The 27,789-nt window shown below is 28.8% G+C and overlaps 1 protein-coding gene across 1 annotated transcript in view; it reads right to left on the bottom strand.

Moving 5' to 3' along the window:
* The window catches only part of LOC129960525 (uncharacterized), a 37,221-nt gene extending 11,322 nt beyond the window's left edge, over positions 1 to 25,899 (bottom strand). Inside the window, exons 1-6 of the mRNA XM_056074015.1 lie at positions 25,767 to 25,899; positions 22,658 to 23,092; positions 9,868 to 10,036; positions 8,483 to 8,552; positions 1,334 to 1,466; positions 1,141 to 1,223 (exon numbers count right to left, since the gene is read on the bottom strand). Of these exons, the coding sequence (XP_055929990.1) occupies positions 1,141 to 1,223; positions 1,334 to 1,466; positions 8,483 to 8,552; positions 9,868 to 10,036; positions 22,658 to 23,076 (874 nt within the window). The 5' untranslated portion in view covers positions 23,077 to 23,092; positions 25,767 to 25,899. The remainder of the gene's footprint in view (positions 1 to 1,140; positions 1,224 to 1,333; positions 1,467 to 8,482; positions 8,553 to 9,867; positions 10,037 to 22,657; positions 23,093 to 25,766) is intronic.
* Between the last annotated feature and the right edge of the window lie 1,890 nt (positions 25,900 to 27,789).

Genomic DNA, 27,789 nt, shown 5'->3' with positions numbered 1-27,789 from the left:
AAATAAATAATTCATTATTATTCCTACTTCCTTTTGAACGACGATCCCCGGAATTTCCGGGTATCGAAGTTCAAAATCCCCGGAATTCCGGGGTTTCCCCGGAGCACAAACACCCCTGTACATCATTCAGCTAACTACATCAATTCTTAAAAAACTGAAAATAATCTTTCTATGCACCACACAGAATAACTGAATAAACAGATATAAAAGCCATTATGTAAGATCAATGAAAAATTATAATTCGTAATAGATCAATAATAATTTTCGTAAGTTTGCACTTTGAAACTGATAATTAATCACATAAAAGAAATATCTTAATCATGCTTTACAGTTCATTTTGTTATTAACATTCAGGGATAAATTAAAAGTATGTACGAATTATAGCAAAAAATGTAAGCTGCTCAGTTAGAACAGGGATATTAAAATGAAAGATAATGTATAAAAACCTATTACTTTTTTCTATTTAGCTTACAATAATTATAACTTCTCATTGTAATGAAAAATTCTTCATGTAAGCTGAAGAATTTTTCAGCTTACATGAAGAATGATACTTTTGGCAAATATATAAATAAATATAAATGACAATAAAAGTAATCTAAAAATATAAACCGAGAAACAAATGAAACAACTGGCAATATGTTTGATGATGATGATGTCGTGTCCGCGTTACCACGGAAAGGGGTTGCAGTAGCTTCTGAGGGTAAAGATCCCTGAGCACCGAAGGGCAGAAGTCTGACTTCTAGCTCATATGAAGATGAAACTCACACACATTCGCTTGCACAACCCCGTTTTACAGGGGGGCAAATTCACACACCTCACAGATAGAACACATAACAACCATGCCCAAACCGAGACTCGAACCCAGATCACGAGGAAGACACGCTACACCTATGCCAGGAAGCCGGCGGCAATATGTTTCTATCCTTTAATGCAAAAGAATATTTTAAATACTTTAAAGCATATACTCTACCCATTTCAATTTATCCATAAACAAGATATTTAATATAAAATTTAAACTGAATAAAACGATTTAGGAAAATTTCACTTTACTGATAAAGATAAAAGATCATAAGAACTATTTACTTTATTAATTCTATGATAGAAAGAGAGAATGCATACAAAAAATAACCTAATACATACTTTTTCCATTAAACACAGCAATTTTAGGTTGATATTTACGAAGCTTTGAGAGTAAAATCTCAGCCCCTTCTCTTATTTCTTTCCTAAAAGATAGTGAAAATTATTTAAATATTTTTTTTTAAATGTTACACATTACTATTTACATCTTCCGAGAATTAATTATAATCTGCAGAATGACATCTAAGTAACTTACCTACTTAAGTCAGCACTTCCTTTAGTAGGGCGAGGAACAATGTTAGTAAAACCTATACCGTGAGAGATCAATTTGAAATCATCTACAGCACTCATGGGTTCGGGAATAAGACCAGACAAAAAAAGGCATTTCCCTGGAAGGAGTTTATAACAAGCACATATAACAATAACCTCAGAAAAAGATATATCAAAAACTACTATAAGGTATCAACACAATTTCAACAAAGGCTGTATTAATAGCTACCATCAATGCAGAATATTATATTTTAAGTTTGCATGTTACCAACAATTGTAACAACTGTTGTGAAGAAAGTGCTAAATTTCACTTTGAAACTGTCTACTTATTATTATTATTTATTTTTAGACTTTAATGAGAAAAAATCATTTGTTCCTGTTTAAAAATTTAATATTGTAAGAAAAAAATGTATTGAATAAAATTTTTATAGTAGTATATGAAATTAAAATCATAATAAAACTGAAATATTTTGTGTAACAATTTTATTTAAAACTTTAGTACAAAAATTAGAATTATTTTAAACTAGCCGCCTTTGGCGACCAGCCGGTTCGCCAATCTTAATGTTCGTTAAAATTTTAATAATTAAATATTTTATGCAATTTCTACTTTAATAGCTTCTTCATCAAAATATTTTAAAACTTCATATTTTTAATTATCATATAATTCATTCATAATATTATAAAGGCCTTCAGTCATAACGTAATATGTATCTCTCTCATTTTCTGTTAGCACCCGTAGAATTTATGCTTTAAATTAAAGTGGAAAGAATTTATCTTCAATTAATATAATAATATTTTTTACTGAAACAAAGCATTTTTTTATAATCTGATTACTGAAAATAGAGTCACTCAGCGTTTAAACTTTATGGGCACTAAAGAATATCTTTTTAAATTTATGTAATATCTCAAGAGTTGGTCAACAAAATTTTCTTAGATTCATTATGAGCAGATCGATTAATTAACAATGTTTAAATGTAAATGCATCAAACACTAAGAAAATAAAACGAATCGTTTAAAATAAACGGTTGAAAACGGTAGAATTTATGCTTTAAATTAAAGTGGAAAGAATTTATCTTCAATTAATATAATAATATTTTTTACTGAAACAAAGCATTTTTTTTATAATCTGATTACTGAAAATAGAGTCACTCAGCGTTTAAACTTTATGGGCACTAAAGAATATCTTTTTTAATTTATGTAATATCTCAAGAGTTGGTCAACAAAATTTTCTTAGATTCATTATGAGCAGATCGATTAATTAACAATGTTTAAATTTAAATGCATCAAACACTAAGAAAATAAAACGAATCGTTTAAAATAAACGGTTGAAAACAGGTTTTAAAAAAAAACTACTTAAAAAACGATGTACTTAAAACTATAAGCATATACAAAAAATATATAAGTAACATAAATACAATTTACTTACAAAAGCATGCAACTAACCCAAAAATAATTTAAATCATCCATTGATAACGTTGTCATGGCAACAATCAGAACAGAATGCGCATGCGTGAATTTTCTTCGCCGGTTACGTAACGCAAATACGTGATTTTTTCTACGCCAGTTGGGGTAACGCTATGCGGATTAGAAATTTTTAATTTCCTTTATTCTGTTTTACTTTAATTCAAAAGTACTTCAGAATGAATCTGAAAGATTGATTCATTAACAATGTTTAATTTTAAATGCATCAAACGTTAAGAAAATAAACAGAACCGATTGAAATTATCCGCCGAAAAATTTTAACCCTAGCCTCATTACTGTTGGGAGAAAAAAAAACTGAAGCCTTTCTCGTTTGGCGCTGGAGATAATGGAAGATTTTTTTGGCGGAAAAGTTGGCGGTGGGGAAAATGGAAGATTTTTTTTGGCGGGAAAGTTAGTTTTTAATTAATAATTAAAATTCTAATTAAAAATTCGAAAAAAGAAACCCCAGGTGCACATTCCCAATCTCCAAGGTATACATGTACCAAATTTGGTAGCTGTATGTCAAACGGTCTGGCCTGTAGAGCGCCAACACACACACACACACACACACACACACACATTGAGCTTTATTATAAGTATAGATAAATGTCATACTCTAGCATATGAAAATGAATAGATAAATTTAAGTCAAAATGAAAGGGTGGAGATAAAATTCATAATGCTGAAATCAAAGCACTTATATTTCCCAACAAAGAATAAATAGAACCTTCTCTAGATAATAGATAAATCTCTTGTAACCACCTTTTGCAAGTATGCAGGGAATTTCCGTTTGATTACAGTAGCATTTTTCTTAGCTATATAATATATATATACCGGGTGTCCCATAAATTTGTAAATACTTTAAAAATTCATAAAAATTGAAGGAATGAGTATATTTTAATGCGGTTTGCGAAACTGTTATTCTCATGAAGGGGGATTTTTTTTTTCATAGAAAAAAAAAAAAAGAAATAGTTCAAAAATTTGTCGATAGAAGGCGCTAAACACAAGCAAAACATACAATTCTACGGGAAAAATATTTTTATTTGCATGCAAGCAATTATTTACATGCGTATCACACCAGTACTACAGTACTTGTTCTGTGTGTCCGCCATCACCACAAATAACAGTTTGGAAGCGGGAGACAACACTGGTAACTACATCATACAGCATATCCGGATGAATGCATGAGATTTCGTGCCGAATGGCTTCCTTTAGCTGCACTAACGAAGTTGGCCTATGGCGGTACACCCGAGACTTAAGGTAACCCCATAGCCAAAAATCAAGGGGTGTTAAATCTGGTGAGTGTGAGGGCCATTCATGTGCAAAGTGACGGCTGATTATCCGTTCCTCAGTAAAAGTTCTTCTCAAAAATGCCTTCACTTCGGTGTCGATGTGAGGTGGTGCCCCCGTCTTGCATGAATGTCACTGTGTTAAGGACATTGTTCCAATAAGGACTGAATCACTTCCTTCTGTAACATTTCCAAGTAACTTGTTCCATTAACTGAACATGTCTTCCATCCTGCTTTTTTACAGGGCTTTTCAAAGAAAAAAGGGCCTACAATAATGGATGCAGTGAAACCACACCAAACAGTAACCCGTGGTGAATGCAGGGGCTTCTCAGCGTAAGCATGTGGATTCTCATGTGACCATATTCTACAGTTATGGGTATTAACTGCTCCAAGCAAAGCTAAATGAGCCTCATCTGTCCACAATATTTTCAGCAGCCATCACGGATCATCTTTAATTTTCGCCAAAGCCCAATTTGAGAATTCCAATCTCTTAGCTGTATCATTTGGTAAGAGCTGATGTAGCGATTGCAATTTGTATGGGTACAATTGCAATACACCATGAAGGATACGGTACACCGAAGTCTTTGGTATACCAGTTATTCGTGCCACTTCTCGTGCGCTACTGACTGCACTTGTAGACTGTTCCCTTAGCGTGTCCATTTGCGAAGAGACATCGGGGGTACGGACTGTTGTTAAACGAGGTGCACCACTGCGTGGCCGATGACACAAACTTCCAGTTTCTTCGAAACGGCGTACTAGGGAAACAAGTCCAGCAGGAGTGATCGGACCTGAACCTTTCTTCAATCTTTTCTGGGTCCTAAACTTTCGTAAGGCTTCAGCCGCCGATTCGTTGCTGACATAAAACAACTTCACCAATAGTGCTTTATCCACCAGTGTCAACATCTTAATACAAACCTTATGCAAACCTTTAGAAACGATGTGTCAATCGCTCACTCTGCCTTTCATAAGACTTTAATTTGCATATTTCCACTGATTTGCTTGTGTGCAGCGCCCTCTATTGACAAATTTTTGAATTCTTTTTTTTTTCTGTATAAAAAAAAATCCCCCTTCATGAGAATAATAGTTTCGCAAACCGCATTCAAATATACCCAGTCCGTCAATTTTTATGAATTTTCAAAGTATTTACAAATTTATGGGACACCCGGTGTATATATATATATATATATATAATGCTTTGTCCATGTTATCTTATTAACATGATAAAAAGAGTAAATTTCTTTGGATTTTAACTGGTTGGAAATATGTTGAAAAAAATGTAAAAACCATAGATGAGTTAGTAGATGGGCCATCTAGCTCAAATTACCAATTACCTATAACTTCCTTAACATTGAAGGTATGAAAGTAAATCAAATCAGTTGAGTCAACACTTCATTTAGGTGCACAACTTATATATTTAGTTTTTTTTTTATAGTTGCAATTGTTTAGAACTTAAGTACCAAAAAGTGATTTTCAAAACCTAATTTTGACTACTTCTAACATCAATAATTTATGTTGACAGTCTTTGAAGAAAAATGACATAAAACTTCTAAATTTATTTAATTTCCATGCTTTAAAATTGTTTAAATGTGCATGAATTTAAGTTCAAAAGCTTGAATAAAACTAATTGAATAAAACTAAAGGAAAAAGATTTAATGGTAACAATAGGCAAAAATGATCAATTATAAAAATTGCAGAAACTGCATGTTTTTTAGTTCTTTTGAATATATTTTATTATAATCCTTCTCTTGGAAGCAAGAATGTGAGTGAGTTTAATTTAGTGCTCGGGTTAAAGTTGGAGTATTGTTTTTTGGCCACGATGGGAAAAATTCTAGCCAAATCCATTAAAATAACTACTAAAAACTAATATAATAAGAATTAAAAAAAAAAAGGCTTAACACATTTGGAACCTTATCGTTGAAAAAATTACAACTTGACACCCTGCTGCCGCATACTAACTTCTCTCATATGGCCATTTCTTCTTTTAAAATAAACCAAATATCTACACAAAAGCAAAAAGTAATTCATTACAAGATCTGAATAATCATTAGGGATACATTTGAAATTCATCCGGTGTTTGTTTATTCGGAAACAGATTTCTTCTTTAATCCCTTCAGGACCAGCGAGTGGAGAACGAAGCGCTCTCACAGGCCCGAGCGCTCCGAAGCGGAGCGTCACCACGGACCCCCGTAGTTTTCGCAATTAAGAATAATTTTACAAAAAAAATTCATATGAAATTCTCACTTAAATATAATGACTTCAATTTCACAAGTAACGTTTACAATATACTACTACTTAATATGTATTAATATAAAGATTATAACAATAGAAATGAATGAAATAAGCAAAACACTTAATTTTTAACTATACCCACGAAAACAAATATTATACCCATGAAAACAAAGCTATAAATATAAAAATTGTATAATATTTCACTCTCACCCCCAGCATCAGACATCTACACTTTCCCTAACGAAAAAAAAAAAAAAAAAAAATCAACAAGAACGCTGTAGTATCTTTAAATCACACATGAACTTTCAGAGAGCCGTTTATTTACACCAATAAATCTATCAAATCTAGAAACGCAGAACAGAAACCAATGCCTGCTCGCATATGAAGATCAAATGCCATACAATTAGACTTAAATATTTCACTCTTTTCACAATGGAAAGGCAAAATAGAACTGATCAAAAACATACAAAATACTATATAGCTATCCCGAAACTGCAAACAAAAAATCTATTCCTCCTACATAATCCAATAAACATTTCATCCTTTTCCCACTGAGTAAAAATATAAACAAAAACCCAGAGCAAAATAAACCATGGTTCTTTAAATGTCTAATAGTCTCGAAAGATCCGAACACGTTTACATGTTTAAATACACCAGACCAAGTAAAAAATGAAAAGAAAAGAAAAAGATCAGAACCGAAAGCGCATATTGAAGGTCAACACTCTGTGAGATATACTCCAAAGTTATAAGGGACTTCAAAAGCCATCTAGTGTTGTTTAAAAATTTAAATAAAGCGTTCCAAATAGAAATCGCGACGGTGTGATCGAGGGCCCATAGAAACGGAAAAGCTCATCGCATATTTGATACCGCGGGCCGTGAAGAGAGACTTACGTGATCATTGTCCTCAACGGGTTAAATATGATTAAATATTGTCGGAAAAATTTAATTCATATTTTGCTATCCAAAGAAATATTTAGTATGAAACTGATTCTTATAGTAAACAATCAACTTATTAATCGTTTTTCAATTATCTTGCCAACGCATAAAATAGCTTATTGCCCAAGTTTTGAATTATATTCGGCAATACTCATTATATGAAGAATAATTTTCATAAAATTCTGCATATTTTGTACAATAAACTTAAGATATTTTCTTTAAATGCATTATTCATTATTTCGGAGCTTTTGTTGGTCTAGTGATCCTTTGGTTTGAAGTATGTAACGTTACTGAGGGTATACAGCCTTAAAAAAATAATCGTGGAAGATATCATGATAGTCTATTAACTATGTTCGTCCATGACATTCAGGTAAGACTTAAGTTCACCAGTGGCATGTAGTTAATACATAAGTATCGAAGTATATTAGAGAAAGAAAGAAAAAAATCTGACATTACATTCCCATTTGCTCCAATCAATATTTATAACTGAAATATTCAAAACCGGAACAGATAAGATCTTAATTCCAACATTTAAGAATAGAAAACGAATTTCCTTTCCAATATAATTGAAAAATCAAACAATAAATTTGTATTTTCTATTATAAAACGCTATTTGCATTTAATTGCAAGTAGAAAAATAGAAAACGATAATTAATTTCTTCAGATGTTTAAAATGCAGAAATAAACTTCTAATTCTTATCATCTGATATAAGCCTTTGGCATTTACTTAAAAACTTCAAAGTTTTTCACTAACATAAACTTTTTAACAAGCTTATTTTTATATAGCATTTTTATAATATATGCTACCGTAATATTATTTATTTTGTAATATACTGAACTGTGGGACAGCAATAAAATCGTTATCCATGGTTTCTTCAAAATGTGATATTTCATTTATTTTGTCTATGTATTGAAAGTAATCTAAAAACAATAACTTAGTTGATAAACAATCTACCTTTGTCTCCCTGCTTGCAGAACGGATTTTTTTTTTAAATTGAAAGTTGAAATTATTCAGCAAAAATAAAATACTTTTTATTAAAAGAAATGAAATAATAAAAAAATAATTCATTGGTTAAAATTTTGATGGTTGATGGGTACAACAGATATGTAAGGAATAACACACAGGCATATCACATATGGATGCATTTAGCTTATCACTTAGAAATAACTAAACTGCATTAACTTTATTTTATACAAATACATTTTAAATTAAGACTTACAAAAATGATTTCCTGGACCAGCATAATGATGCCCTTTATAAGCAGCCATTAAGCCTGGATTGATGCCAATCTGTAAAAAATAAATTTACAGTTAATTTAGAAATAAATAAAACATATGAACTTCCATGTGAATATAAAAAGCTTATGGGAAAACAATTTAAATTATCTTCTACTGGGTAAATTTCAAATTTATCACCTAAATTAGAATTTCGAAACATTTGAAATCAAACAAATAATTGGTTAAGACAATCACTCATTAAGATCACTGCATTCTTTTTAATTGGTAAACAGAATACTTTATGATATTTACTGAGTCATTTGTCAGAATTCCTCACGTACAAGCCAAAATCCACATAAATTATTGAAAAGTACCAACTACCTAAATTAAATGGAGATTGCAAATACCATATAAGTAATAAATGTATCATGTAACTACAAAAGTGGTAATTTTTTTCCTTCAGAATTTTATTAAAATTTTTAAATGTATTTGATCTCTTTTGCTACTTGCAACACAAAAATATTTGAAAACTGGTCTGATCCAATCTTAAAATGAAAGTAAAAATGCGTGCCCTGCAGAACTGACCATCTCCAGAAAGGGAATAAGATAAAAAACCGGCCATCATCAAATTCGTCAGGCAGAAACATAATGAAACCATGCAAACCGAAGAATTAATGACGGCACTACGAAAAGTTTCGCATTTTCTCTTTCTGAATTACAGTATTTTTGAATAAGTCGAAGATATTCTTTTTATCAGATACAAAAGATTGTCCGTCGTTGAGGAGGGGGGGGGGGGAGAGTCCTGGATCGAACCCTACTCTCGTGGACATGGAGTGCTCTTTTGATTGCGCTGTCCGGACTTCTAGCGACGATGGCAAATTACAAGTATATAAGCTATGTTTAAAGTTTGAGGATCATTTTCTCGGAATTAGCTGATTATTGCGCTTTAAAATTTTACTGTATGAATACCATAAACGTATATTATCCATCATATAAAATCCCACCAAGAACTCAATTTTCCAACTAGTGTCCTCCCGTTGCGAGATAAAATATAAATAATACTTAATAACAAACATCCTTTGAAGTTTAACCAAACACATTTTTTTTGCAAGAACAATAATAGTAAATTGGTATGAAAAACATAATAAATAATGACCAAAGAATAAATATTTTATTAAAGCTTATTATAGTGTGAAAAATATCAAATTTTGTAGTTTGTTTTGCACTTAGTCAAATACATTTAGATAAACAGAGAAAGGAAATGAATTTTCTCATAACAATAAAATGTTAACAAAATTCTTTCAGAACAAATAATCAAATATACCTCATTAACATGCATTTGAAAAAATATAATATTTTTAAAGAAATAATAAATAAGCCAACTTACAATAACAATATCTAGACCATGGCTTAAATGGTCTGGTAGTGACTTCTTCATAACCTCTTCTTCAGGCATTCCATCAAATCTATCCATCCGTTTTCTCTGTTTAAATGTTTCTGTTATTCTTTCTTGCTTGACACATTTCACACCATCAGGAGTATTAATGTATTCATAGCTAAGCAAGATATAGAAAGAATATTAGATTTCAAGTATTAACATTATGAATATTCAAATGAAATATTAACATCCAACCCACATTAACAAAAAAAAAAAAAAAAAGGAGCTTCTTCTAATTAGCAGAGAATAAACAAATAAACAACAAGTAACTGGAGACAATTTGCAATAACTGAGAACGTATAGCTAAGAAATTTTATTTATAAGCAAGATTATTTGCAGATTACAATAAATAAGGTTTTATATTAAAAAAATTTCAAGTTATATAAAAAAATTAATTTCCAAAAGAAAATAGGAAAACATTAACTTTATTTTTAACTAGCCGCCTTTGGCGACCAGCCGGTTCGCCAATCTTAATGTTCGTTAAAATTTTAATAATTAAATATTTTATGCAATTTCTACTTTAATAGCTTCTTCATCAAAATATTTTAAAACTTCAAATTTTGATTATCATATAATTCATTAATAATATTATAAAGGCCTTCAGTCATAACGTAATATGTATCTCTCTCATTTTCTGTTAGCACCCGTAGAATTTATGCTTTAAATTAAAGTGGAAAGAATTTATCTTCAATTAATATAATAATATTTTTTACTGAAACAAAGCATTTTTTTATAATCTGATTACTGAAAATAGAGTCACTCAGCGTTTAAACTTTATGGGCACTAAAGAATATCTTTTTAAATTTATGTAATATCTCAAGAGTTGGTCAACAAAATTTTCTTAGATTCATTATGAGCAGATCGATTAATTAACAATGTTTAAATTTAAATGCATCAAACACTAAGAAAATAAAACGAATCGTTTAAAATAAACGGTTGAAAACAGTTTTTAAAAAAACTACTTAAAAAACGATGTACTTAAAACTATAAGCATATACAAAATATATATAACTAACATAAATACAATTTACTTACAAAAGCATGCAACTAACCCAAAAATAATTTAAATCATCCATTGATATCGTTGTCATGGCAACAATCAGAACAGAATGCGCATGCGTGAATTTTCTTCGCCGGTTACGTAACGCAAATACGTGATTTTTTCTACGCCAGTTGGGGTAACGCTATGCGGATTAGACATTTTTAATTTCCTTTATTCTGTTTTATTTTAATTCAAAAGTACTTCAGAATGAATCTGAAAGATTGATTCATTAACAATGTTTAATTTTAAATGCATCAAACATTAAGGAAATAAACAGAACCGATTGAAATAATCAGCCGAAAAATTTTAACCCTAGCCTCATTACTGTTGGGAGAAAAAAAAAAACTGAAGCCTTTCTCGTTTGGCGCTGGGGATAATGGAAGATTTTTTTGGCGGAAAAGTTGGCGGTGGGGAAAATGGAAGATTTTTTTGGCAGGAAAGTTAGTTTTTCATTAATAATTAAAATTCTAATTAAAAATTCGAAAAAAGAAACCCCAGGTGCACATTCCCAACCTCCAAGGTATACATGTACCAAATTTGGTAGCTGTATGTCAAACGGTCTGGCCTGTAGAGCGCCAACACACACACACACACACACACACACACACACATTGAGCTTTATTATAAGTATAGATGACATACTTTCAAATACTTAAAAGATACAAATATCAGAAGATAAAAATTAATTACTCATACTTTTCTGATAAATTACGTTGCATTACATTTTAACAAAAGTATCAAATTAATTTTAAAATAAGTTAACTAAAAAAATGTATACGTTTCTAGCACTAACTTGATTATCTACATGAAAGTGATGTTAGTTATCACACAATAGGTATGGTTGAGGGGATTAAGTTCAAGACATTTTTTCAGTTTTGTTTTAGAAAATTCAACTCCACCATCAATTTACCAATACTAATGTTAAGATACTTTCAAAAATATAAGCATTATGAAAATTCCAATAAAAACTATTTCTGAAGCAGTCTAAAAAAACTAAAATTATTTCTGAATCAAACTAAAAAAGCACAATTGTATTTAGAGAGCGCTAATGCTGCTACTACTAAAACACAGATGAACATAACCAAAATAGTAAAAATAAAAAGGAATGAAAATAGAATCAAAAGTACAATCAAAAATAAAAATATATATATTTTTTAATTTTTGATTTTACTTTTGATTCTATTTTTATTCCTTTTTATTTTTACTATTTTGGCTAATACTAATTTTAAAATTTATCTAAAATTCGTAAAAAAGACATTTTAAAAATTTGAAAACCTTCCAATATGCCAACATGACATGTTTCGTTGAATACTTCCATGAAGTTTTGTATATTCAAAACGTGCCCCAAAAAAGTGCAAGCGTTTATTTCTTCATCTACTGAAATTAGACATATAGTACTTCCAACTACAAAGTTTCATCAAATAAGGTGCTCAAATGTATGAAAATACTTTGGCTTCTGTATAGAGATATTAAAAAGATACAAAAATTACATTTTTAAACAGCCCCCATAGAATAAAGTGTCAATGGTTAAATTTTTTTCTTAGATATTAAAAATTTACCGATTTAGGTCCTTTTTCCATTCCTCTGACCTTTGCTGTAATTTTCAAGGGTATTATACATATCACGGAACATAATTAAATGGGAGAACCAGAAAACAAAACTTTCATTAATTAAAAAGAAATTATCAGATAAAACATTAGTTGAAGTGCAAAAAAATTGCTTAAAATAAGAATTCAATTTGTATAGATATCAATTTTTGATATCTATATACGCATGCATTATTTAAAAAACTTGCACGTACGCGAACAAGTTCATCTCTTGTGACTTTAAGACTTTTTGAATCCGTTGACTAAGATCTACAGCCACAGTCAAAACTAATTCATTCCTTACTTCAGACATAATGTCAATCAAAATTAACTGGCTAAATAAAATGCCATCAAATAAGGCATATTCGGTTACAATTCAGCATATAGTTGAACAAAATGGAACAAACCAAAGGATTTCTAAAAATACCACACCATACATTCATATGGAAAGATAGCAAATTTGATGACCAGCTGGTTCACTGAGAATAATGATAGCTTAAATGTTTAATTATATATTTTGTGTAACTTGGTATAAATATATTCGTCGATAAGATATTTTTAAGCTTCAAATTTTGATACATAATCCATACTTAAAAGCCTTATGTCATTATGTTCAATTTACAATGCATTTCCTCTATGTTTTGTCAGCTTCCTTAAAAATTGTAAAAAATGGATACACATGTTAACAATGCGACCTAATTTCTACCCTAAAAAAAAATGTGAAATTTGACATCTTTTGCTTTATGTTAATTGTATTTTAAATATAAACTGAATTTTTTTACTGATTTAACACACATTTCATTAAACATATCGCTTGCTTTTCAGAAATCTATTTTGCTAATAATAATTTGTTTTAAGAACAGGATAATAATTCGCAAAACAAAACCAATTGCAAAACAAAACCAAAAAATATCTGCAGCTTAAATAGCGACTATAATCAACAACTTTGATCTTCTCCTAGAATTAAACTCTTTTGTACCGTCTTTCGTAATACATTTTATCCTAGAATGCATGACTTTTCATTTTTTAAAGAGAAAAATACATGTGTTTCGAATAGCTCTATATAATTTAGGAGAATAATTTTAAAAATTTCAGTTTATTTTTTCTGGTGAAATTTTAACAAAACAATTGAAATGTGTCAATTGGCTACATTGTGAATTAAACAATATCCCAGGGACATAAATCACATTATAACAACTCTGCAATAAAAATAAAAATCTCTTTTTACCAATATATTTTTTACAATGGAAATCAAATATTTTGATAGTAATTTTAATGGTAAATTTATTCATACAAAAGACACCTTGGAACTTTTCTAAGTGTCCAGTTTAAAATCTCATTCTAGTTCCGCTCTTGTCATGTATCGGTGTTTTCTGCACGTTTATCAAAACGCATTAAAAAAAATAATTACCAAGTACTCATTGTTGCCCTTTGAAACAGTCAGGTGAATAACTTATAAACGGAAATTAAAATCTATAGCCAAACAGCTACATGATGCATGAAGGATTAATATTCGTCCAGAATTCTTAAAATTCTTTTTGGAAAATATGCTATAAATACTTTTTTGAAATCGATTAATATAGGAAAAAATAATTATAGTACAGCAAAAACATTGGAATTATTAAAAAAATAATTTTTTTAATTTTAAGCTGATGTAAAAATCACTTAAGGACTATAGTATTTTCGGACGTTATCACGATAAAACATCAAAATTTTATTATTTTCTTTTATTTAAAAAAAGTTTCGAGGTGCACATTTCTACGCTTTAAAGTATACATGTGCCATGTGTGGTAGCTCTATGTCATATGGCCTAGTCAGTAGAGTGTCAACCCAAATATGTACAAGCACACTTTCATATTTACTATAAAGAAAGATTGGCACTAATGATGATCCTGTTGTACGAAGAATGAATGTTTACAGTTCCAGAAGTTATAGTTTTAAAGATTAATATTTTTATCTCAATTAAAACAACAATCATCAGTCCAAAGTGCAATCCTCAGAAAAGGAGGATTTGATTTTATCTAAATTGGGTCACACAATAAAATTCCAGATGATAATCGTGTAGTTGTCCATGTAACTGTTGCAGTCATGGACTCCACTAATGCTGTTAAGGATGCCAGTTATTACATTGGAATATTCTTTAAACTGTCGGTTTTGACCAGGGTAACTTGAAAAATAAGCAGAAATGTCAATTTCTGCTTTACATGTATAACGCCTCTTCCATCCCATTTCTCTCCTAAAAGGAAAGTAAAGATATCTGTAGTTTGTAACCATTGAACAATTTCATAAAACTACTTCCTAGAAGAATATCAGGAATTTGGAAAATGACACTTGTACTCTTCTACAACTAAGCCGGCATTATGATTATGTGCAGCATAAATTGTCAGCATATCTAACCATTCCTTGTTACTGAATTTTAGAAAGTACACAAGTCCCAACAAAGAATTTTATTTTCTTACTAGGCATTCTAGTATTTATCTGAGACATCTTAAATGTCCAAATTCTCAACTCTTTCTTCCCTTCTTTATAAAGCCATTGTTGTAATTCTCGCACAATCCAAGTGTATGATTAGCAAATTCACATTATAAGTGATTAGTAATTTCTTCAAAATCATGACGACTGAATCATGTCCTACTATAGAAATATCTGTATATGACAATTTTTCTGTATTGAATAAATTCGCAATAATGAAATAAATGCTTTCATCTTAATGTGTGATTAATCCCCCTAAATTTAAAAATAAGTATATTTCTGTAAATTTTCCAGATAGAAATGTTAAGCTTTGTGTGTGAGCAAAGACAAATGTAAAAGAAACCTTCACTAATTGACAATTTTTCGCAATGGAGGACGTATAAAAATCACTTACTTTAACTTTTTACGAACAACCTCTACAGAAACCAAAGTATTTTCATACTATTGTTCTACCTTATTTAATGAAACTTTTTAACTGGCGTTTAAATTATTTTTTAACCGAAGACATCATTTAGAAGAATTAGTATGATGTAAGTATACTAAACCATCGAAGACTCTTATAAAGGACAGTCGATCAACACCTGCTGCAACCATACACTCCCATACCATCACACTTTCCTCCTCCATGTTTTGCAGTTTTTCTCGTATTTCCTGGATTTAGTTTTTTATTAGAGTTTCGCCACACTTTTATCTTTCCAATCGATGAAAAAATTAAATTTTGACTCATCGGTGAAAGTACGTTTTTCCAGTTTCTTTTTTGTATACTTTGCTAAATTTTGCTTTGAGAATTGGAATTTTGGATTGGAAATTTTCGTTAGTAAGAAGTCGTTTTTTATATTTGGAATGAACAGTAGCGAGCTATCTTATTATTATTATTGTTTGCTTCTATAAAAATAGAAATAATGTTTCCTCAAGATGATGCTAACACAGAACTTGCCATCAAAATTCTTCGTTCTTTACAGGTAAAATGACCATTCACTGTAAAATAAAATTTCTGTCCTTGAAAAACCATTTTTCTGCATCTTTGATGAATGTTGGCAACTTTATTTTTAAAGAAGACTGGCCACCAAGTTTTAAAGTCAGCTACATCGCAGAGTGTGACATTGTTACTTTGAATTTATTAGCACTTTTACAGTAATCCACATATTTAGGTAGTCAGTGGATGCATTGTAGAAAAAATAAGAGACCCATTCTAGCAGCAAACCTGTTCTCACAATGAACATTGAAATGAGATGCATCAAAAAGTATTTAAACATATGGTATGAATTGTTTTCCTATTGAATATACAAATCGATGGTAAAAAGATTATGAAACCACCAAAAAAAAAAAAAATGTCCGAAAAAATCGAAGATGACACCTTTACAAAATGAACCATTCAATTAACCTTGATGTTCTGCTCGCATTTACTTTGCAAATATAATGTTCGAGTTAATGTGGCTCGAACATTCAATAACAATTTCAGCAACCTATGTCCATCCTATTTTCAGAAAATTAGTATGTTCTGAGATGAATAAAAGTTTAATAGAATAAACATAACATAATTGAAAAATTATACAATTAACATCTGAATATAAAAGCCTATGTATCTGAAATCAAAATGGTATTCGAACATATTTTAAAATTTTTTTACATCCATTAAATTTTCAATTTTGACAAAATATGCTCCATGGATCTTGCAGACATGTTTTTATAATTCTTACACAGTTTATTTCATTTATTATGATTGTTTGATGGACACAGACTGAAATGTGCACATTTGTTACAGGAGAATTACAATTACAAATTAACAGTAGATATTCATGATAAACCACTCTGTCTTTTACCTTGTAATCTCTTGATAATACAATGCAGGTCTTCAGTTTTACGATTAGAACTAATTTTTCTATTAATCAGCCTTTTTGTCAAGTGTTTTCAATTTATTTAGTACTTACTGATGCCCAAAGAATAAATGCATTGCAAGCAAAACTATTAAAAGAATTATTATAAAAAACACCTTATTCAGTATTTTGTTTTTCTTTTACAAGTATATGTATTCATAAGGTAATCAAGATTATACACAGCTACTTTACTGGTTTTGTTATCTAATATCATATATGAGTTTTTATATGGCCTCCTACTAATAGAATTATCATGCATATTGTATTCAGAAAAGTGATAATCTTGTTCTTTTTTCTTTCTTTCTTTTTTTGTTTTGAATGAAATTCATAGCAACTGCATCAAATACAAAATAAAAATTTGAATTATGTGTCTCTTTGCCTGTTATTCAATTAAGAAGGTCAGGTTTATTTTTTCTGATAGTACCAAGCATAATTTTTTAAAGAAGAAATTGATGCAATTTTAACTAATAATGTACTAGAAATATGCACTTTTAGAATACTGTGTCCTCTAAGTTTACATGTCAGATCACTTACATGTCTTTTTTGACATTTTTCTGATTTTAACACAGCTTCTTTCCCAGAATAAATATGTGCCTTTAGAGCATAATTTTTACTCTCACATAGAGCTAATATTTCAATTTTACACAAAGATGGTTTTAGCATATACTATTCACTGGTAATGAAAAGAACTAATTTTTTTTGTCCAAAATTTGTTACAACATCTTTAAAAAAAATTTTAATCATCCCCCCCCCCAAATTTCCTGAGTGGGAGAAAGTTAATAAAGTAACTTTTTTTCTTGATGAATTAATTTATTATCAAGATAAATACTATGCAGGAACTCATTTTTATTTTTACTAATTGAATAAATAATATACTGTAATCTAATTAGATTCTAAGTACAGTCAAGAGAAAATATATTTTTATCCTTTCTAATTAAATTAGTATATAGTGCATGATTTTAAGTATAGGGTCATTCCATAAAAATAGTCACCTTTTACAACTACATAAAATTTCAATGTAATCGTATTTATAAAACATCATTTTTTTATTTTTTTTTCAGTAGAAAGTTTTTTCTAGTTTCTGGATCTGACAATACAATTTTCCAATAGTGATTTGAATTTTATTTTTAAAAGAACACATATATTTGAGTGCTTTTATATTATTTTAAGATTATATTTTCTACTTAGCTTGCAAATTTTTTTATAAAGTTATTTCCAGTTTTCCTGTTCAATGAATACATTTATTTGAAGATTGTACAGCTAACAGCACATCAAAAAATCAATTTCTGAATATCTTAAGAGATAATTATATTTTTCTCAACAAATTTTTACTCAGTTGTTATTTGTTACATTAGTTACAAAATTCTTCATTTTCTCTATTAAATTACAGATAGTATTTCTAGAATTTTTATTTTGTAAATTTTCTTAACTTGTTAGCTAACATATAATAATCATTTAAAATTATTTATTCAGTTCTGTTTATAATGATTTAGAGATATGATTAATATAATTCATCAAATATGAGTAAAGTAAAAATATTATTGCTATGCTAGTAACATTTTTTCCTCTTTCAAATAACTTTGCCCTTATAGCATTGCAAAAAGTATTGCTAATATATTTTTTAAAATTAAACTTCTTTTCAGAAAAAATCAAAATGGTGGGAGCAAGTGCAGCAGAGGGAAAAAAAAAGGGATGTGTTAAACAAAGTGAAGCAAAAAAAAATGTGAAGATAAAATAAAATAAAAAAAATTTAATGGAAAAAAAGTTTTAAAACTAGATAAATGGGATAAAACAAGTGAAAAGGAAATTGAAACAACAAAACTGAGAATAAGACAGATGAGAGTCAGAGTCTGTTGTAAGCCAACAACCGACTTCTAGAGCATTTTCATTACCACAAGCATTAGGTAAAGAAATAAGATAAGTTAAGCAGTCTTTGTCTTCTAATTCAAGGAAAAAGTAAACAGTTGTAAAGAAACTGGTTCAAACACATGGCTCTTTATTCCAAATACTGAATTCAAGAAGAATGGCTTTTCCAAAGATGCTACTGAGCAAGAGAAAAATTTTTAATATCAAGTTGATGAATCAAGACAATTTCATAGAACAAAAAAGACGAAGTCCAATCGAAATACAAAAATCAATAAAAAAGCAATTTTGCAGAAGTCTCTGTTACTGTACTAGTTAAAAGATACATTTCAGTTAATTAAAATTGGTCATCCCAATATTAAAACTGAATTCTGTTGGATCAGCAAGTTTGCTAGTGCTCATAGTTTGAGAATTTCACTTTCCTTTTAAAAATGTGCCAATGGAAAAATAACAATATTAAAGTTCCAGTGACTTAATTGCTGACCACAAATATAGTACTAACAGAATGAAAATAAACTGCTGCAACTGTTCAATGAAAATTAATTGAAAAAGAACTGGATTTAGATGTAAAATAAGTTTGTATAAATCTGTAGAACATAAGAAAATTCAAAAAAAATATTCTTGAAATCAACTATTTCATTAAAAAGTCGATTTTGCGTTTAACAACCCCTTGAATTGCATTCATAATATGTTGTATCAAGCAAGACAGTTAAAAAAGAAAAAGATAGTTTAACATGTGAACAGCAGTAAATGCCAATTTACTCCTTCCAAATCTATAAAATAAAATGCCAAATTTGATGAAATGATGGTTGGCTACTGGAGGCAAATTAAGACTTATTAGTGATTATATACACTGTATAATAGTGATTATATACACTGTACTAAGAGATTTTAAACATGCTGCTCCTGGTGAAAATTTCAAATAAAATTCTATGCAAACATATCTGATTACTGTTTTCTAATGCAACATTTTGTGTGTGGAACTTCACAACTACATATCACGGGAAAAGGTCCAGGAAAAAATATGTAGGATGAGTAATAGAATATCATGCAAATTCAGAAATGTACAAAATAAAATTTTTGCAAGAAACTGACTTAAGCTTTAAATGGCCAAATGTTGATGGTGTTCGAATGGTTCAGAAAAATTTGTTTTGTCAGGACCTACTGATCATGTAGAAATTTGTCATTATACATCAAACATGAAACTAGAAAAGGCATTAATGTCTCATATAAAAATTTTAAGAAAGGGCTTCATTTGTATTAAAAGTTTACATCAATTCTCCATTTTTTAATTTTTCATTACCGATGGTCCAATAGTTACATTATGTTAATACCATTGAAATAATAATTGTTATATAATAATTATTATTATTGTTTTTTATTATAAAAAAACCTGTAATTAATAGTAATACATTCAGAAAAATCTAATGTTAAACTATCATTTATGTGGTAACCGTATAGTTACATAATTCACAAACAAACAAAAAATTAAATTAATTTGTTTAAATTATTATCTTTTAAAATAATTTCTGCATAGATATGTTATACTGATTTATATTATATAAAATATAAGGATAAAAAGGTTTTCTCAGAGATTATTGTAGAATATTTCATCATATTATAGCTTGTTAAAATATTTCCAAAGTTAATCACAACAGAATGGCCCTACAGATGAGTAAAAGTAGTACCAGGTTATTTGACTTACATGATACATTGATAGAATTTGAAAAAACATATATATGTGCAAAATATATTTGCTTTTAAATGCAAAGATTTTTTTTTTTAGGTTGCATAATAAAACAAAATCAACTTCAATCAGTCCTGAACTGAAGAAAATGTTAGATAAACATATACAGATAAAATAAAAAGTGAAAGAACACGTGGAAAAAAAAAAAAAAAAAGGAAGTAAAGATATGCAGACAATATGTAACTTATACTGGAAGGGGGGGGGGTAGAGATAAAATGAATGGAACAGACCTTTAAAGTAAAAATAGCTAATATGGTTTAGAATCCTGAGCTTGTCAAGAGGGAGGAGGGACACTTAATCATTTCATATATAAAATGAATATTACTAATGAAACTGCATAATGCATCTATTTAAGAAATTTTACATTACTATTCATATTCAAAATTTCATAAATAACAGTAATTATTGTTATAAATCATTCATTACCAATATATGTATATGTAAAACATTTTTTATTTAAAAAAATAACCACACATGGAGTTCTTCAACAGTATTTTTTATTCATAATCAAATTTTTGCAAAATGTACATATTAATTCGTAATCAAGATTTCCTTATAGCAGTTATAACCAGAAGTCTGAAGAGGAAGATAGGAAGCAAGAAAAAGAGACTGTGAAAAAGTATTTTGAACTTCTATAGTTTTAAGGAATTTGCTGATACAATGATTTGGGTTTGACACAAATTAGAGTCATCATGAGAAAATAAGAGCCTATGCAACCCAGAAGTTAAAGTGAAGCTAGAGTTCAATTGATTATAAAAAAAAGAAAAAAATTAATTAATAATACTGCATATGTATTTTCAGGAAATTTTCTTTTTAATAATAATATGTTTTAATATTTGCAACCACTAATTCCTTTATACTTTCCTTTTTTGAGATATTTAAGCAGGGAGGGGGGGGGAGTGAAATTCAAGATCTGTCTAAGTGCTTGTAAAATATTTTATAATCAAGAATTTTTAAACTACTTCTATGAAAGAAAGTACTGATATTATATGAATCTATATAAAAATTATTCGGCTATAAGATTTATAAAAAATATAAGTAAAAAGAATTTAGCCTTAGCTGTCCAGTTCTTGAAATTTAACTAAAAGATGTGCTCATCTAGATGGGTTATTAGTCTGTTCACAATTTCTTGGATATGATTATCATAGATTAACTAATAAAACTTGCAGTAAAAAAATTTCCTATATATTGGCAGAATATTTAAAAAATTATTTGTAGTATACTTTAGATGTAAATATATAATATATTTACATTTTAATTCCTTATAGTGGGATCTTCTCTATCTATTATATTCATGAATACTCAAATCAAAAATCAGTTTGAAATAAATATGATTCACTAATAAAAGAAAAACACAGATTTGGACATATCTTCTCTAAGCAATTCTGCTATAAAAATATCTTTATAAATTTATACATTCGAAGTGATTTATCAACAAACACATAGACAGGTAAGGGGTAGATCTTAGTTTGAAAGAGAAAGGTGACTTTTTAAATCAAAAATATATGTTAATCAAAATAAATTTATAAACTTGAATATGCTTGAAGCAGAAAATCACTCTCAAAATCTTCTGATACATATATATATATATATATATATATATATATATATATATATATATATATATATATATATATATATATATATATATATATATATATTTAATTTGCAAGAAACTTGTAACATATAACTTGAAGTAAAACAATTAGATAAAAGAAGAGAGGAACTTTACCACACGAGGTGCTCCAAATCAACTAACCATTCACAATGTAACAAAAATCGAACTCTTTTATTTTATATGCTAATATTATAGTTCATTGGCAGGAGGAAGAGAAGAAAGAGAGAAACCAATACACATGAAGTCTACCATAGTTATTAAATTATTTCTCTGAAATTAATAAATATAAGACTCTTCATGATATGATTATTAAATAACCACTGAATGGTTGCAAATTCTGAAGAAATATAATGAAGAAACTTTACAGTAGATTAATATTAAATAGTCCTTCAGAAAACCATTTTCAAAATAATAATAATAATAAATAAATAAATATAATGGGTTTTGCTGCTTCATCAAAAATTAAAATCTTAATCGGGACAATTCCTTAAAAACTTGCATAGGAACAAAACAAATATTATAAAATTTATTTACCTGATTCCATTTGGTTCTTTCTTCTTTCTTCCTCTTTTTTTAGGTTGAGGTGGAATATCATCATAGTCTTCATACTGATAAGGATCGTGTTTCACAGTTTGTCCTAATGTTTCAAAAACTTGTTCATCAGCTGGTCTTTCTTCCAGCCTTTCATTACTATCCATAGGATAACCACTATCAGAATTCATTGGTTTTCCTTTGTAAGAGGAACTATCGACATTTTCTTCACCTGAGAAAAACATTGAGGATCCAATGCTATAGTCCAGAGGTTCTTGACTTGTACTGCTAGATGTGAGGTACGTATAGTGATTGTACTGGTCTTCAGGTGACCATTGCCAATCTTCATTGTGTCCATAAAGAGTTGATGTTGACAATGGTCCCAAATATGAATATTCTGATGTATGGGAAGGTGATGACATTTTAAAATATTATTTCCTTCAAATAAGAGAGAAAGGAGGAAAAAAATATAATAAGGAATCAATTCAGTAACTTGCAGATCATATAATTTGAAAATCTTAAGATACTATTTAATATAAACTATATTTTCTTATACATGCACACTCTGATAAATTAATTTTATATGTATACAAATTAATAATGTACATTTATAATGTTAAAAAAAACAGCCTCTCGCAAGCAGATATATACTACTCCTAAACAACTTTCTAGAATGATGTATAGGCTTAATGATACAAAAGTAACATTAGATATTGCTGTATCAAACATATGATTAAACCCAAAAACAGTTTTTATAAATATTTACTAAGCCAAATTGAACAAAGCTAAAGGAAACATTGATCTGCAGTTAAAATTTCTGGAAGAAAGATAGGAAGAGAGGGGGGGGGGCAACTGTTTTGTCTTTTTAAATAAATACCAAGCAGATAACTTATAAAAACTCTCAACTACAAGTAGATAGTATCGAAAAATGAGCAAAGAAAACTTTCTAACTAAATTTCAAAATTTTTGAAGTCATCTCACACCTAGCTGAACAAAATTTACTAGCATTTATTTATAAGAAAAAAAATTATTATTTATGCTGAAACAAAATTGCAAGCAACATCCTATGGTAAAATCTTAATTAAAATGAATAAGTACACTTAATAATTTCTCTTATCTATTTTCCAACTCAACAAAACCATACTTAAATAAAACTTTGTCCAAACATTAATTCAACTATCTTTTATTTGCAATCAGTAATTGTTAATTTATAATAAAGAATATAACATACATATGATTTATTCTGTGTTAAAAATTTATTCAAAAAAAATTCCAATTAAAGAAAACTTAATAGGTTTTAACAAAAAATTCAAATTTATAAAAAGTACCATCAGTCCACATGAGTATAAGTGTTATTCAATTTTAAAAATTAATAGATAAAGCTTATACAATGCATCTTCTTTATAATTTACAATAGTGTTTTATTTTTAACTAATTAAAAAATTAAGTATATGTTTGTTAGAATCACAGAACATTTAATTAAAAGTTACATCACTAAAATTGAGAAGTTTACTAATACTATAAGATGGGACAATTTTTTCCCTGTCTGATTTCAGATAGGATGTGAATCTTTTAAATAAATTATAAAAAAAGGTATATAATAAATAACATTAATATATATTAAATACTATTTGAGACTAAACAAACAGAAATTCTGACAATCAATTATAAAACAGTAATGCGAAATTAAAAATGATCTTATAAATAAACATCTTCTATAACATTTCAGCTTTTTAGTTAAATTTTGCCCTATAATTAAAAAAAATAATTACTCCCCCCCCCCCTGCAAAACCAATTAAGTTTAGCTTAAAATTATATAGCCTACAAAAATATGAATTGCATCTATATACACCTTGATACCTATTGGCATCCTTGATTAAATTCTTCTTAATTTGATTTCTTATTCATTACTACTAAAATAATTTTATCATTACTCCAAAATCAAAACTCAGGCTAATTTTATAACTGCTGAATACTTTTATTCGCATACCATTAAACTGAAGGGGGGGAAAAATTATCAAGTTAAATTTTATATACATGTCTTATTGACATAAGTTTTAAAGACATGATTTTAAAAGATATATATGGAATCTTAAATATAATTTCGATTAAAAAAGTAATTATGGCCAGAAATTTAAAAAAAGCACAATTCAAACAATCACACTACTTTTAATACATTTTGAAACAGAATTAGGAAAGAATTAAAGTCATAAACTTACAAAAGTTATTCTAATAACAAAATGTATTTCCCATAAAATAAGAACAAAAATAAAGAAAATTAACTTTAAGAAAATATTTTACTGTAATCTGAAATTTATAAAAGCGATTACAAATATTTTCGTAATTAATTCAAAATTTTATTATTTACAACAAATTTAATTAATTTCCCCCAGGGGAAAATATTAAACAAATAAAATTAAAACTAACCTGACAAAATTTTAAAAAATTCAAGAATTCGACAAGAAAAAAATCGGAAGATGAGAAAAAAAATCGGTACAAATTTTTCAAACTGTTTAAAAAGCAATCAATTGCTAAGAAATTATGCATTCATTCGACAGGCAAAAATAAATTTTAATTAAAATGTCCTATATGTAATTCAAAAACATATTTCAAGCACATCACTAGTTCACAGAACGAAACATAGTGACACATCAAAAAAAGCGATCATAAAAAAAGTAAACAGACTCAATGCTATTTGCATGCATGAAAAAACTAAAAAACAACGGAAGAACCACATGGCCGTCTTGAAACTTATTTCCCGATTGCCGAATTAAAATTAAGATTATGCTTCAAAAAGAAACTCATGACACTCCTACGTTATGAAAGCGATCAATATATTCAAAAATGAATCCCATCATTTAAAAATTTAAAAAAAAATATTAAATAATATTTTTTAAACTTTAAAACAACAGGATAATTATTGTAAGCATGTTCGGATTTCTCTCGATTTCATAAAAATGTAAGCATGTTTTAGAGTACCAGATCGTTTGTCATCAAACATCACATTGTCGAATTTTTGCAGTAATATTGATTGAAACTAACGATATGAATGTGCAAATTGGAATAAATTTTGAAGCATTTAAATAATATGAAAATAACAATAAATAATTACCTTTTCAAAAACCGCAAAGCAACATGATGGAAATGTGAAGTTCTTTAAACGAAAACATCTCGCGTGAGATGCAATCGAATAATTTTTACGGCAAAAATCAAATACAATAACGAAAATTAAGTAATAATGAACTAAGCAGTGGCGCTACTCAGTTCACAACAAGAACAAAGCAGGAAGATTGCCAGATTTAAAAGCCGGTGTCAGAAAACTGTGAACAGTAAATAGAAAATGAAATATGTATCAGCCTAGAATACATTTCATTTGTAATAGCAATTGCTCAAATTCAGCATTTACATAATTAGAGTCAATTAAAAATTCATAAATGTTATATGAAAATTTGGAGATAAATGAAGCAGTTTTAAAGAATCCTTACTTATTTTAGAGTGTTTAATATATATATTATTGTTTAGTTTCGTTTTCGTCAATGCCTGAAACATGTCACAAAAAAATTTAAATCAGAAATTCTTGAAATAAGAGATATTCAAATTGAAGTTAAACCATAGTGCTTATAATTGTGGCTTACATCTGAGCGTAGTCAAGAGAAAAAGATGTAATTATACGCAATTGTTATTCTAGGAATTCTTTTTTTACTCCCGCATAATGTTACAGCGATGATTGCCTGAATTTTTTATATTAAATTTCGAAACAGATAAATTAAAAACCAGAAAACCTATAAGTGGTGCTTTTTTAAAAAGTTTAAATTGTGGGATTGAACATAGAATAACTTTTGCAAACTCTCAACTATGCAGCTCTAGCATGATATGAAACGAACCAAATTCAAAAGTTCAGGTTTGATTTGATTCTTCTAACCACATTGATTTATAGCAGATGCCTTTTTAAACTTTAAATTTTTTGCCATTTGAAGAAAATTATCGTTAAATGTATACACACATCTTGTGTTATGGCTTATCCTACCTAGTCGACAGTAACATCAAACCAGGTCCATGACTAATCAACGAGTCATGATAAAGGGGCTTAAAATGCAACTTCAAGAAGTCAGGGACCTAGAGGCACCAAAGGCTGACTTTGCCTCATGATTGCATTGCATTTAGCTGAGCATAATGGAATGGCCTTCACGCCTTGGGTGACCCTACCAGGAGAATACTCACTCGACGTATTTCGTCCATTCCGCCCAGGAACACGCCCCCGCCGTGATGAGGCAGCAATGCTGGACTTTAGGGGAGATACACATCTTAATATAATCCAGTATCAAAGCAACGGAATAGGAGGCAAGGGCTTAGACATTAGAGTCTTAAGGAAAACAATGGAAACCAAGTAAGTGTAATAATTTGATTTTTTTTTTCAGACTACGTATTACAAGAGATGAAGGAAATATTGTAAACCAAATGCAATTTAAGTTTACCAAGGCACTAGTAACATTTATAGACTCTTTTTGATGTTCATTTTGCGCGTAAAATCTTGGACAGCAAGTGGGGATATCTTTTTAGAAAATGGAAAGGGGCACAGGACAGCTTCAAGAATTTTCGGCTTTAATCATTTCTGTGCGTAAATACATTTAATTGTTTGTCGAAACTCTCCAAGTTGTAATTTGAGAAAATGAGTTGGCGAATATTAGAATAAACAATTTTTTAGTCTATCCCATATAGCACATTATGCTATATAGACTAATATATTGTAAAATTTAGAAAAAGAATACTGTTTTACAATACTGAAACAGTGTCAAGTATAAGACTTTTGTCATATTAATCAGTATTCTGTTCCTTTAATGTTAGTTTCCTATATTGTATAATCTAATCTTCCGGTATTGTACAAATTAGTTCCCAGTACTATAAATTTTCTTAAAATTAAATATAATTACCTATTAGAGTGTAAAAAATTTCATTTACTTTATGCACCATTTATTTAAACCGAAATGCACTTGGCTTAGGTTTTCTACTCACCTTAAGATTCGAACCTGAGAACTCTAAGTTACCGAACGGCTCCTTATCCGATGCGCCTTCGTGCCTTTGAAAAGTAGTTGATGGTTATGGTGATTGCTCTTTTAATTCACGACATTTTTTAA

This window comes from Argiope bruennichi, chromosome X2 (assembly GCF_947563725.1).
Source record: "Argiope bruennichi chromosome X2, qqArgBrue1.1, whole genome shotgun sequence".
Lineage (NCBI taxonomy): Eukaryota > Metazoa > Arthropoda > Arachnida > Araneae > Araneidae > Argiope > Argiope bruennichi.
Note: the sequence above shows the minus strand (reverse complement) of the source record. Positions and strands in the feature narration are given on the sequence as shown.